Raw genomic sequence first — 12,973 nt, 5'->3', positions numbered from 1 at the left:
AACGGTCAATTATTGAAGTTGAGTTAATCACGCACCAACACTCTAACGATCTGGTTGCTGCAGATAATAGGGGCTTTAAAGGTACGTGTGCAAAAAAATGGCCGATTTTATTAAGTAAATCATTAGTAAATAAAAAAATTAAATAAATCGCAATTCTTCCGTGTCGGAATTTTTCAAATTATATTTTTCCGACTTCTTCGATCCGAGCGGCGTCAATTCTTTGTAAAAAAAATCATCACTAATTAATTTTAATTGAAATGGAATACGCTCATTTTTTTACCGGAAAAAATTGTTATTTACAAACCTGAGATCAGGTTATTTTCGTATGAGAGGATCAGTCAAAAATTGGCTTGCTATTGACCAAATTTAGTGTGTTATTTCCTTTTATTGTGGAAAAGTTCAAACGGTTTTAATCATCGCATTCCTCCAGTTTATGCGAGGATAACGGTTTTATTTTCCTGGGAATTAATAATAGCAAATGACCAAAGGGTGTCACTGAACTTCCTGTAACGACTGTTTGTACGCTTCTGTTTAGAAAAATCACACATTCACCAAAAAATCATTAATATGTAATTGTTAATTGGTTATAGCTGTGACCTCTGAGAAAAATTTGTTTGGAACGTAGTCCCCGAAGCAATTAATTACTGACTATTGCATACTGTCAGTGAAACGCGAATTTCGGGTAGGAAATGTAATTTCGTTTCTGCAAGATTCAGTCTAATTAAGACCAAATGGAATATTGACCTTGTTTTAAGTTGGATATTTGTTCTGCTCTGTTTGTGAAAATCCCTTACTTCGCTTTGTCTGCCAATTGAATTTATGATTCATTCTTGCCCACTGGAGCGGTTTTTTTTAAGGAGTGGGTGAGTAAAATTGTCGATAGTCTATAAATAAAAAGTGTTAATTGTGTCAAAAAGATTGTAATGGAACAATATTCCAACTGCTCAAGTTGCATTTTAAACGTTTTTTAAAAATATGTAATGTTTATTTTGAGGGGGTACAGTTAAAATTGACACGATTGCAATTTGTTTAAATGTTCCTCACTTTGCCCATCTACGATTACGTGAACATTAATTTTATGCAAAGTCCCAAGCATGTCTCTGTCATATGTTGCATTTTGTAATATATCTTCTGAAAATACAGACTGATTGTCATCCAATTTTTGATATGCTAATAATTTGATTCATTAGATAGTCTTATATTGACAAAGGAAAATATAGTAAATAATGTAAAGTTTGTTCTAGATAAAGAAAATCTAGTGCGGATAAGGATGGATAAGTATGCTCGTATGGTTTACCCAACGAAGCAGAACTGTAGCTTGCACGGTTTGATCCCTGGACTTGTGTAATATTTTAAGATGGTGGCGCCCTCCATCACTCCTTTCAAGGATATCTACTTATTTGCTTTCGAAGCAACTAAAGGTCAAAATGGAGCGACACTGCCGTAACATTTCTGAACGGTGCGGTCGCAATCGATCGCTTTGCAATTTTTTCCCCCCTTTCCTTAAACGAAACATGAGTTGTGAAAACACTTCTGGTTCTCGGTTTTCTTACAGCTGCTTCTTATTGCAAATGTCGACTTGATTTCGGAAGATTTTGGAAAAAAGTAAAAACGCCCCCAACCCAATGGGCATTTAGAATAAGTTTCAAAATGAACTAATTACATTCGATTAAGACTCGAATTTTCAAAAAGTATAAATTCATGCCTAATTTATAAATGAATTTCTTAATAATTAATCTGAATCCAGAAGCTTTTAATATGTTAAATAAATGTAATACTGGCGCTAATATTTCTGGATTGACTTTTTGTTTAACTAATTAGCGTTGACACGGCGACTCATCACTGTAGGTACCGGTACTTACAAATTCTTTATTTTATTTTTCTGTACCCCTCAAACGGTACGTAGGGATCAGGCCATAGCAGTCCAAAATAAATTGTATATAAATATAAAAACATATAAAGCATAAATATACAGGAAAAAGTTAGATTAGGCTATAGATTGCCTGATAAACGAGCTGAGGCCATCATGGAAATATCAGCCCTTGAGGTAGTATCATTTAAAAAGCATCAATTGAGGACTCAGTGCTGTCAAGCTCGTAGGAGTTCCGGAGAAAATGTGTAGTGAAAAGTGTCCCAATTCTCAGGGTGCTCTGAGGGACCCTTGCCTCCTTCAGACGAGGCGGTTTGGTTGATTCAATTAAGTTGCCCGGTTAACTCTCTGCTAGTTTACTGTCGTGTGACGACGTTTTTTTGCTAGTTTCACACCAGGCAAGTTGTGGAATCAACCTCTCTTCCCAACAGGAGGTCACTACGATGTTAGAATCGGAGGAAGCAGGAGCACTTCTTGTGGAGGAAACCCAGTAAAGAAAAGTGTGGGTTTATCCGTTGTTATGAAATTGGGAAACGGGCGCTTTCTCTCAAATACTGTTTTGCTACTTCCCTCCAAGCTTCGCTTCTTTCAAGTTTTATCACTACACTCCTCACACCTCATGTCCCATATCACAGAACTAATACGATTATATTTAATGATCTGCTCCACATTGAAACTTGCAATTTCAACGCTTTCCATGATGAACTCAGTTGACTCATCTAGGCGACTAGTGTGAAGGACGGATGCCGAGCAGTGTCTTTTGAGTTGAGTCTACTGATGAGAACGTGAGCGGCACATGTGCCTGCTAGCCCACCCGCCTGGGCAGACATTTTACTACCACGTTACACTCCTTGTCACCCGTCCGTTCAACTAGTTGAATCAACTAGTCGCCTCGTCTGAAAGAGGCAGGGTAAACCGTGTGTGTTTACTGGAACATCTTTCATAATTTGAACCAAATTCAGAGAAGGGAGCCTTGCACCTTATGTTCGACCATCGTTCAACTAATCCTAGTTCAACCTCTGTGATAGAACTGATTGTAGTCTATTTGCACGTTTACATCTAGTGATCGTGTTTATTCATTGTTTACATTGGTTGTTGTTCCACTTTACGTAGACTTTTTAATATTTAGTATAAACAAATAATTAGTACATACAAAAAAACTAATACAGTAGGTCCCCCTTATTATGGCCGCTGTTATAGTAATCACCCATACGGAGTGATCAAAACTTAAGGAAAAAAACATTTGCGCATTATATACACTACGTTTTTCCACGTTTATAATGATCATTATCTCGGTTAGAGTGATTGCAAAAATGGGTGCAAAACGTTAGAATTTCAGTTTCGTGGATAAATGTGAATAATAAAAAAAAGTATGATGTGCTGCCAAAAATGAGCCAGCAGGAAGCTGCCAATCGTTAACATCACAATCACTGTTGCAGAAAATTTTGAAAGTTACCTATAAAATTGAAGTTGCTGGTGTTGTAAAAACAAAGAGAGATGACAAAGTTGGTGACGTAGAAGTCTCATTAATAGAATGGTTTGTCACAGTTAGGCAGAAAGATGCTGGAGTAAATGGGCCTCTGTTAAAGCAAAAAGCTGAAGAGTTAGCTACCAAATTGGGAAAGAATTACTTCGTTGCAGCCACTGGATGGCTGTACCGATGGCAACAAAGGGAGAACCTCACTGTAAACCTCATGGGAGCAATGATTTGATATACAGTATGATAGAAGATAATCCTAACAAATTTTGGTTCATTACAAGTACGTATTACGTATTTTCATCTTTTTTTTCTTCATCTCGTCTACTTTGCCCGCTCGTTTACATTGATCATTTCAGTCTCAGACATAAGTGATCGCAATAAGCGGGGCCCACTATATTAAAAGGTTTATGTAAACTGGTACAACAACTAATGTAAACATAGAATAAACACGATCACTAGCTATAACCGTGCAAAGAGACCACAAACATTTATGCCAGGAGGAAAGATTCATGTTTTGTTGTACGTGGTTTTTCAGAAAACATTGGCACCCCGAGGGATGATATCATGGTTTTGCTAACCCTTGTAAAAAATACTAACATGCAGTATGTGGAGAGAGTGCAATTTAAACTGCCTAAGAAATACGTTATCTTCAATACATAGATACTCTATTGACCTTGAAACAGGGCATTTGCATACATAAAGAAAATATTTAACCGCTTAAATAATTTCAGAAGAAAATATTATTTACTAGGCTTTGTTCGGATAATAATAATAGTGCATTGTAAATTTAAAGAAAATTGATTATTTTAATACTATATGCTTATGTATAAGTTGTTCTACCGTTCAAGCCTTTGTATTCCTTATATATACTAATTACTTCTGTCGGGCTGGGTTAAATATTTTATTGGAAATTTGACCAATTGTATTCATATACATTTGTTTGTTTTTCTACGGTGGGCCGTTATACGAATTTCCTTTTGTTGCAATTTTCAGTGATATAAAAGATAAAAAAATGCAAAAATAGAATAATGTCTTAGTGGGGATGTGCGATAGTAGTAGCAACTGGTAAAGTGTTTGACACTGCGACTCATCACTTGAAGGTCCGTAAAAAAAAAAGTCCTGGATAAAATCCGACAATTGGTGGCAACTGTAACCGCAATATAGGAAGCGTGTGGTTTTTTCTTATTTTAACATTATATATTGGATCTGTATAATTTTTCCATGACGTTTATCGTAAAAAATATCTCAATTTGAAGACGTTTGTTTTTTCTAAATTTTATATTGATTTTGCTTGAGCAGTATCTTATTGGACTATACGAAACGAGTCATTTCTTCTTTATTATTACTACATACACTTGTGTATTTTGTTTTTAAGTTATTATGATTTTGGTTTGGTAACAAGTAATCGTAAATCTAATAATTAACCGTCTTTTTCAAAATTCAAAGGGAACAACTTACTTTTTATTAAGGAACGGTTCACATGGCTTTCTCGTAAGGTCATCCCGCACCAATTTGCATTGAATACATTTCAATCCTGTCAGCACCTTGTCTGCTTGATGACCACTAGAGCAAGATATTTAACTGTCTAGTCATGTCAGGAAAGTATTAGGCTTTAGCAATAAAACTGTACACATAGATTTTTTATTGGCGCATTTCGAGAATCAGTTTGGCTTGATCTTGACATTTGGAAATATTAGTTTCACTTGATAGCATGATGCTGATTTTAAATAAATGCTGATATTTGATTAACAAGTTTAGACAAACTATCTCTGTTTGATAAAGTATAAGATTCCATTATGTAATCGATGTTTCATATTTTTCAACAATATCAGTTTTGGAAATATTTTTAGTTTCTTACAGTCGAAGATAGAATAATAGATGTAAATTGTTTAGAAGTAGTTATGTATCTAACATTGAAGTATATGGAATATTTATATCTTTGTAAACTTGATATTGCTTGGCTGGTCCATTAATTATGTAGTGTTTATTTAAGTTATCAGCCTTTCTCCAATTATTTTGTAATAAAATTTAAAATAAATGGAAAACAGGTGGAATACTTCAATAAACCCTACATAATTTATGGAATATTGTTGATTTATCAAAAGTACAAGACACATCGCCAGAAATCATCAAAACGTTATTTCAAGTTTATTCAAGTCCTTGAAAGGCATTTATTTTACAGATAAATTAGGTAGTCACTTTTATTAGGAATAATTGATTTATTTTGTAAACTTTACTTCCATCTGGAATTTGCACCAGGGGAATGATTTGATGATAATTAGATGAAGTTCTTTCGTCTGAACATGCTTGCTGTCCCATTGTTAACAGACTTTCCCCTACAAGGCTTTACGAGCGACGAGATCAGGTTAGCGATCTGATTCGAGGTCCAACACCAACTGTCCAACCACCATGCAGTTTCAAAATATATCCAAACACGTTTGGAAATACGAAACTTGTTTCATGGTGAATCTAGGGTTCTAGGATTTGCGAAAAAAATTGAACGGGCTTATAAGATAGCTGGTCGTGATGTAACACGTCTAGACTGATTGTTCGTGACACTGGTGGACCCATTGAAGAGGGGGAGGAGAGAAAGTTTGCCGCAATGGGAGAGGAATGCCAACTACCACAGGCTCCATTCCATGCTCCGACGCCGACGCCGCTCTCCAACTCTTTCAATCTGCTATCCCGGGACCACTTATTTATATAAGTGCAGCGAGAATCGGCAGCCAAGCTTTTCGGTTTATGAAATATGTAGTAGATTCTCCCTAACTTTAGGCTCTAAGATTAATTATAAACCCGCTAAATCTCTGTTGTATAATTGCTACCAATAGACAGTCATATTTCTCATAAGAAAAATGTTTTATACCAAGCCCTACTCGTTACTACTTCTTGAACATGTAGGGCTAAACATGAATGAAATGGAATGGTAAATAAGTCTGTTAAAAAACAGCAAGTTTTTCCGCCCATTTGAAATACATCCAACAAAATGGCTACACAATTACAACATAGCATTTGCCTTATAAACTTCTAAATATTAAGCAACTTAAGTACCCATTCACTCTGACTTTTGATATTCTGTGATTATTCTACATTCTTCGCCCTATTATCTAAAGCGAGACAAAATAAACAGTGACAAAAATTAATCCATTTATAACGATGAACTAGATAATCGACCTGCTGGATACAAGAAGTCTTTTATGTTTAGAGGTCTAATTGACCAAATTGCTTATTTCAATTAATTATACTTTTACGTAAGGTCTTGGTTGAGATGAAAAAGACCTATTTACAGTTACAGTTATTCTCTGTAGAAGAATCAACCCTGTAGAAGGCTCTTATATGGACGTATCATCAGCAAAGAGATCCAGTTCAGCTGTAGTTTTTAGCTTACAAAACTCATTTATAAAAATGTCCAATATAAGATATTTGTAGATAGTTAGATGCGGTCTGGTGTGACGTAGGTTTTTAGAAAAACATTTTCTTTATCGTGCCAACGTTTCGATCTTTATTGAGATCATCTTCAGGACCTTGTGTTGTTTGCATTTCAACAAAAAGGAAGGTCATCGCCAACAATGAGAAGAAACTTGCATCGGTTATCAATCAGAGAACTTTTTTGTCGAAATGCAGACAACACAAGGCCCTGAAGATGATCTCAATAAAGATAGAAACGTTGGCACGATAAAGAAAATGTTTTTTTCTAAAAACCTACGTCATACCAGACCGCATCTCACTATCTCCAAATAATCATTGGCTAACGGTCAATAAACACCACACTATATAAATAAGTATTCTTTTTATGTAAGGTCTTGGTTGAGATGAAAAGACAGAGTTGCGAGCGGGTTTCGAACCCACGACCTTGCGCTCACGCCGCTGTTCTAACCGCTTGAGCTATCGTGGCTTCGATCTACTCTGACACCACCCCACCGCTCACACATTTTCATCTCAACCAAGACCTTACATAAAAAGAATAATTAATTGAAATAAGTAATTTGATCAATTAGACGACTAAGTATAAATGGATTAATATTTAATAAGTAAAGAAGTATCACTTCACTAACCCTTGGTAAAAAGATAATTGTCTTGAGAGAAATTGAAATAAGTAGCAAAAATATTGCACATAATTGAGATAAATATTATTATTTATTTACATACATTTATTCTTTACCTTGCTTAGTTAGAAACCTGTAACAATTATTGTTATAATTATATTTATTGGTTCATTCATTGATTTTTACAATCTGTACTATTTGCAATGTCATGCTAACATGAAAAATGGATCCTCTTGGTTTTGTAAACTTGTTAGTTTTCTTGCAAAAAAATATGGAATTTTAAAGATAACCCTTTGGGTCAATGTACTTTGTTGCTTTTCCAGGATGTTTTATTAAATTGGTAAATATTAAAACTTCCAATATAGCCTTTCTTCTGATAATACCGAGTACCCGCATTGTTGTGCGTATCTGCGAGGTGAATGAATTTTCCCTTCGCTCAGCAAGATATTCGTTATGGCAGTATCATCAATTATCGCTGAGACAATATTGATTACTTTTAGACTTATGGCCTGGACCGACAAATAGTAATGTTCATAGTCTTCATTCTTTTTTTTTCTTTCTTAATTATGGATATTAACGAAGTTGTGTCTTCTTATAATTGCGATAATCAATGGAGAGAGTTAGTGTATTATATTTAATGAAAACGACTCCATTATTCTTATTATTACTAGTTAAAAATTAATTACTAAATAACTAATTTTTTGAGGGAAAACAGAAACGGCAATCAGCTGATCTGTTCGTGCATAAACTGCAATTATCTGTTAAAATTGTTATATTTGCCATCATCGCTCTAATAAAAATTAGTGACAGTGTAGTCTGTACGGTTTATGAGAAAGCAATGAAGAATCTGTACGAAAGGATTTCACGTACATAACAAATCGATAAACGGGTCTGCTACAGTAGTGCTCCCCACACCCGCAACTTCCATGTGCATTGCTAATACAGTTCTCCTGTCCAAAAGTCCATGGGATGATGCTGCGCATGATTTCATAAGAAGAGTTTTGCAAGTCGCTTTAACCATTGTGGACGAGATGCCAACGTCGATTGGCTTTGTTCCGGCGACTAATTGAAAGATCGATTTCTTTAATTATTATAGATTTTGTCCTTGGAACCATAAATGTACTAAGACCAATAACCATCACTCTCCCTTGTCTGCTCTCTCTATGAGATGATGTAACTTTATAATTCGGTTACTGAATTTCACCGCTTTCGGCTTTCAATACTATAATAAGAGTATTTTTAATGTTAGATCGGTTTTTCGAGCATTCTCTAAAGTAAGAAAATTAAACCTCTTTGTGCAATGTACATAAGGTGTTTTTTTAAATTCATTTCCTTCAACCTGAGTTAGAAAGGGGAGCAGGATGTCCGTCGGTTTCTTCGGCCGGCGTTGTAAGAGCTTTGACCAGGATGTGACTTGAAATGAAAGTGAAAGCAGAGAAGGTAGAAAATTAAGTAGTAATTGCTAAGGGCATTAAGGGGTTCGTATCGTTCCCATTCCAAGGCGACTTCGTTTTGGTAAGGTTTGGCCCATTTACAAATCAAATGTTTACTTATTTTATTGTACTGTTTGCTATCTTCTCAGCTTTTTCTCTTGCTGTTTTAGAAATTTTCTGTTCAGGGTCGCCATTTCGTTTTTATGGTCGGTAAACAGTGTAGATTTAAGATGGTACAAATTAAATGGTTTAGTGTACAACGCGGTGACTAAGCATAAATAAATGTAAACATAAATATATTTATACGGATGACAGATGTGTTGGATATATTAATCCATAATCCATAGAATTATGTTGTAAATATTAAATTTAATTCTCCAATCACTTTGTACGAAATATACGTTTTTGTCTAACACCTTAATAATTTGATTTAATTTTATTTTTCAGAATAAAAGCAGTCAAACTCCTACTATACAGTTCCTAGGAAATGAAGGGGTAAGTTTTTCTTTTTCATAAGTTATTCGGCTTTTTAATATTCCACAATAATACAAAATTATTCAGAATCGACTTTTGATTATGAGATATATTATGGGAAGAGACACTTAACACTTTTCGAAATTACCCACTGATAATGGTGGAAAAACCCCCGATGGGTCAATCTATATTTTCCTTTTTTTTCTGTTATGCAGCACAGTGAAAGGTATATTGACGCGGATGTTACTTTCAGATCGTATAGCCGATGTGGGGAAGGGTCCCTCTATCCCCAAGTTTTGCATAAGGTCATCGCCAGTTCAAGTTTCACATTTTATTCTTACTGCTTCATGTAACTATTTGTCTGACTTAGTAAATAAGTTGCCAGAATTAATTTTAACTATTTTTAAAACAATTTAAGTCTTTGTTCATCATGTGTATAACTTTAGAAACCTTTAAATTCAATGTTTTACTTGGCTGGCTAAAAACTAAGGTTATATATATCATTGATAGGTAAAACCGATTTTATGGATTTTTTGTGTTCAAGACGTAAGAAAATAACAAAGTGTGTGCTAGTGTGAAGGTTTTTTTTAGATTGATAATTTTAATTCGCCTAATTTCTAATTACTAAGTTTGTTTACTATACTATATACATACTATATATACTGTAGAAATATACTATATTTTTGCTTTTATTTTTTATTTTAATTCGCTGATTCGTTTTTGATTCTGTTCGCCATATTTAGACAGTGATAAATATTTAATAAAGTTCAAAATGAAATTAATAACAAATGTTTAAATAATTGAATACAGTTTGGAAATTTTGCATACTAATTAAATCTAGTCATCATATGTAACAGCTAATTTAAATTCTTAAAGTGAGCTAGAAAGGTTTTGGTATGTTTCATAGGTCCTGCACATGTTGTTTAACTACCGGTCATTAATTTTCATTTCTATTGATGAGTTTACGACAATTTCGCAAACGAGGAACAAATGAACCCTCAAAATGAAAATGTTAAAAAACTTAGTTGTTTACGTTAAAGTGTAAAAACATATTGTCTAAAGTGGTACAGACCAAGCTATAGAACTCCATAATAGAGAATCTGTGTTTGAATAACTTCTTTTAGTTCCAGCACTGTTTATTTTTATTTCATGGAAAGCTTTTCAACTGCTTTGCAGTCATCCTCAACCAATTAAATGTAAAAAAAATTAAATTTAGTTTTTAGGTAAATTTAAATTAAAAAAAAATTAATTGGCTGAGGATGACTGCAAAGCAGTTGAAAAGCTTTCCAAGAAATAAAAATAACCAGTGCTGGAACTACAAGAAGTTTTATTCAAACAGATTCTCTAAAGAGTAAAAATATATAATACTGAATATTAAACTAGTCCACCGTTTTTGTAATTGATTTAAATCTTGCAGCATAGTTAAAATGTTGGTAAGAAAATGTTGCCGTCCTGTCTCCAAAGTTACCTGGAGAATTGTAAACATTTATGGATCATTGACAGTTCGAATATTGATTGGATGGGAGACATTTGCCATTAACCTTTAAACAGGGTTAGTAACCCTCTTTGGGTAAAATGATTTCTCGGATCTTGAATAAATAATGTCCGCCATTGATTAATTATGTATAATTACAAAATGTATCACTGATCCATCAACCGGCCGAAAGAAAAATGAAGTAAATCGTCTGATAGGAGGGACTTAGCAACGGTCAGACCGGGGGAAACTACTAGAAGGACGTGTGGCGTCATCAATTGCTTTCAGACATTCACCTTACCTTTAACATTTACTTCACAATTCCATAATATATCTGCTTTCCAGCGTGGATCGCATTACTAGAATTTAATTTTTATGGATTGACTTATTTTATTATTTCGTTTTCGTTAACGGTGACGTCTATTGACATTTTCAATAGTTTTCCTGGCAATCCCTAGTTTCTGCATTTTATTGTATGTGTTTTTGCAACTGTTTACGTGGATTTTTATTCCGGTTTATGTTCATCTCATTTTGAAAGGTTTAAATTGTTGAAATATTTTATGGTATAGTATTATATTGAGCAACGTTAGCATAAAACATTGTCTAATTTCATTTTTCTTACTTCAATCTAGCCATCTAGGCCAGGGAAGAAAGAAGACTTTATGTTTTATAAAAACATATTTATCGTTTCGGTTCGTTTCGACTGTTCTTTAGGGTGTACATATTTGTTTTCACAATACGCATGAGGCACGGGATCGTTTTTTAATTTTTTCCTCTCGATTGCTTTTAAATTTGAAGTATTAATTTACAAAGATCTAGCGGGAAAGTAAAAACCAAGACTTAATTCACCAAAGGCCGACAGACAAAGAGAACGCAGACACACGCACCTCCACGATCTTACAAAACTTACCGTCACAGAAATCACACAGAGACACTGAAGATGGCCAACGCCAAAACGTATCTCTGGCGAGGATAGGTAGACCAAAATGGTCAGCAATGACCGAATTACATGTTCATCATCACGCTGACCACATGGGGAATTTTTTCTTTAGAACCAAATGCAATATGAATCAGTTAACTACTTACTCAAATTATGGGAAACTGAAACAACAAAATAATTAAGATATAAAATTAATGTTGGGTCTATTTGTATTCATAAGTTCGTGCCATTATTATTATCATCATCATCATCAAACTATTAATGAAGTCAACGTTTTAAAAGTTTTTCTCCTATCAATTTGTAAAATACTGAAACTAACATTTTTAAAAATAATTTGCATTTTGTAGGTAAATAATATATATTTAACAAAAAATCCTTAGCAATGATCAAAATGTTTTGCAAATAAAATTGGAGGGTTTTTTTCCTAGGGTTCGCAACAGCAGAAGACATATAAACCCTCAGGGTGCCGATGTTTTTGAAAAAACAAGCCCGTTTGTAAGTATGTCGGTTTCGAATGCAGGGCCGCTGGATTCGAACACGGGACCTTTACCTTACATGATGAGCGCCGTGTCAACGCTATTCGTTGTTTCTTTCCTTCCAAAGTTTGCTTGAAGTTTCTCGGATTGTTAATATCCAATGAGTGAATTCCATTGTTTCCTCGTTTTCATTTTGTCTGTTGCTGACCTGTCGGCGGTATCCTTCACGGGCGTCCGCTCTCTATACTTTGGCGTTGCTTGCCCTGTACTCCCACAGGTCCTGGGACCCAGCAAAGGGTGACTTTATTTAGCATACCTAGTCCATTTAGTATAGTTTTGCAATGCAGCCATATTTTCTATATGGCTAATCATATTTGGAGTTAGTGCTTGGCTATATGACATGTTGGCTATTTGTGCACTTTATTCGTATTGAACTGGGTACACCTGTCAATTGCGTGGACTTCAACATGGAAGTTACCGGTGATTTTCCCATGGGTTCTTAGTATTTGGAACCAGGACTGATACTCCTGCCCCCGTACTTTCCTGCATTCTAGATCCATTCGAGTACCAGCGGATGGTGCCGTTCTCAAAGGTGGGAAATTTACCCTCTTCTCAATTTGTTTTTGTGGCGCTTATTGTTAGATTTGTTAGAAATTTTGCTTGAACTGAAACTTCCTATTAATGTCGTCTCTCGGGGCCATGACTACCAGGTGTTCCCTTCATTAGGCTATTACTATATCTCCATTTGTGTTTTAGCCCTAATGGAAGTTACGCTATCTA

At 34.7% G+C, this 12,973-nt stretch overlaps 1 protein-coding gene across 1 annotated transcript in view; it reads left to right on the top strand.

Annotated features, from left to right (window-relative positions):
• The window catches only part of LOC106668011 (RNA polymerase II elongation factor ELL-like), a 69,357-nt gene that overhangs the window by 25,739 nt on the left and 30,645 nt on the right, over positions 1-12,973 (top strand). Inside the window, exon 2 of the mRNA XM_014396372.1 lies at positions 9,277-9,324. Coding sequence (XP_014251858.1) covers positions 9,277-9,324 — 48 coding nt within the window. The remainder of the gene's footprint in view (positions 1-9,276; positions 9,325-12,973) is intronic.

Source organism: Cimex lectularius, unplaced genomic scaffold (genome assembly GCF_000648675.2).
Source record: "Cimex lectularius strain Harlan isolate CLEC.00 unplaced genomic scaffold, Clec_2.1 scaffold108, whole genome shotgun sequence".
In the NCBI taxonomy this organism is placed as follows: domain Eukaryota; kingdom Metazoa; phylum Arthropoda; class Insecta; order Hemiptera; family Cimicidae; genus Cimex; species Cimex lectularius.
This window is presented reverse-complemented; position numbering and strand designations above follow the sequence as displayed.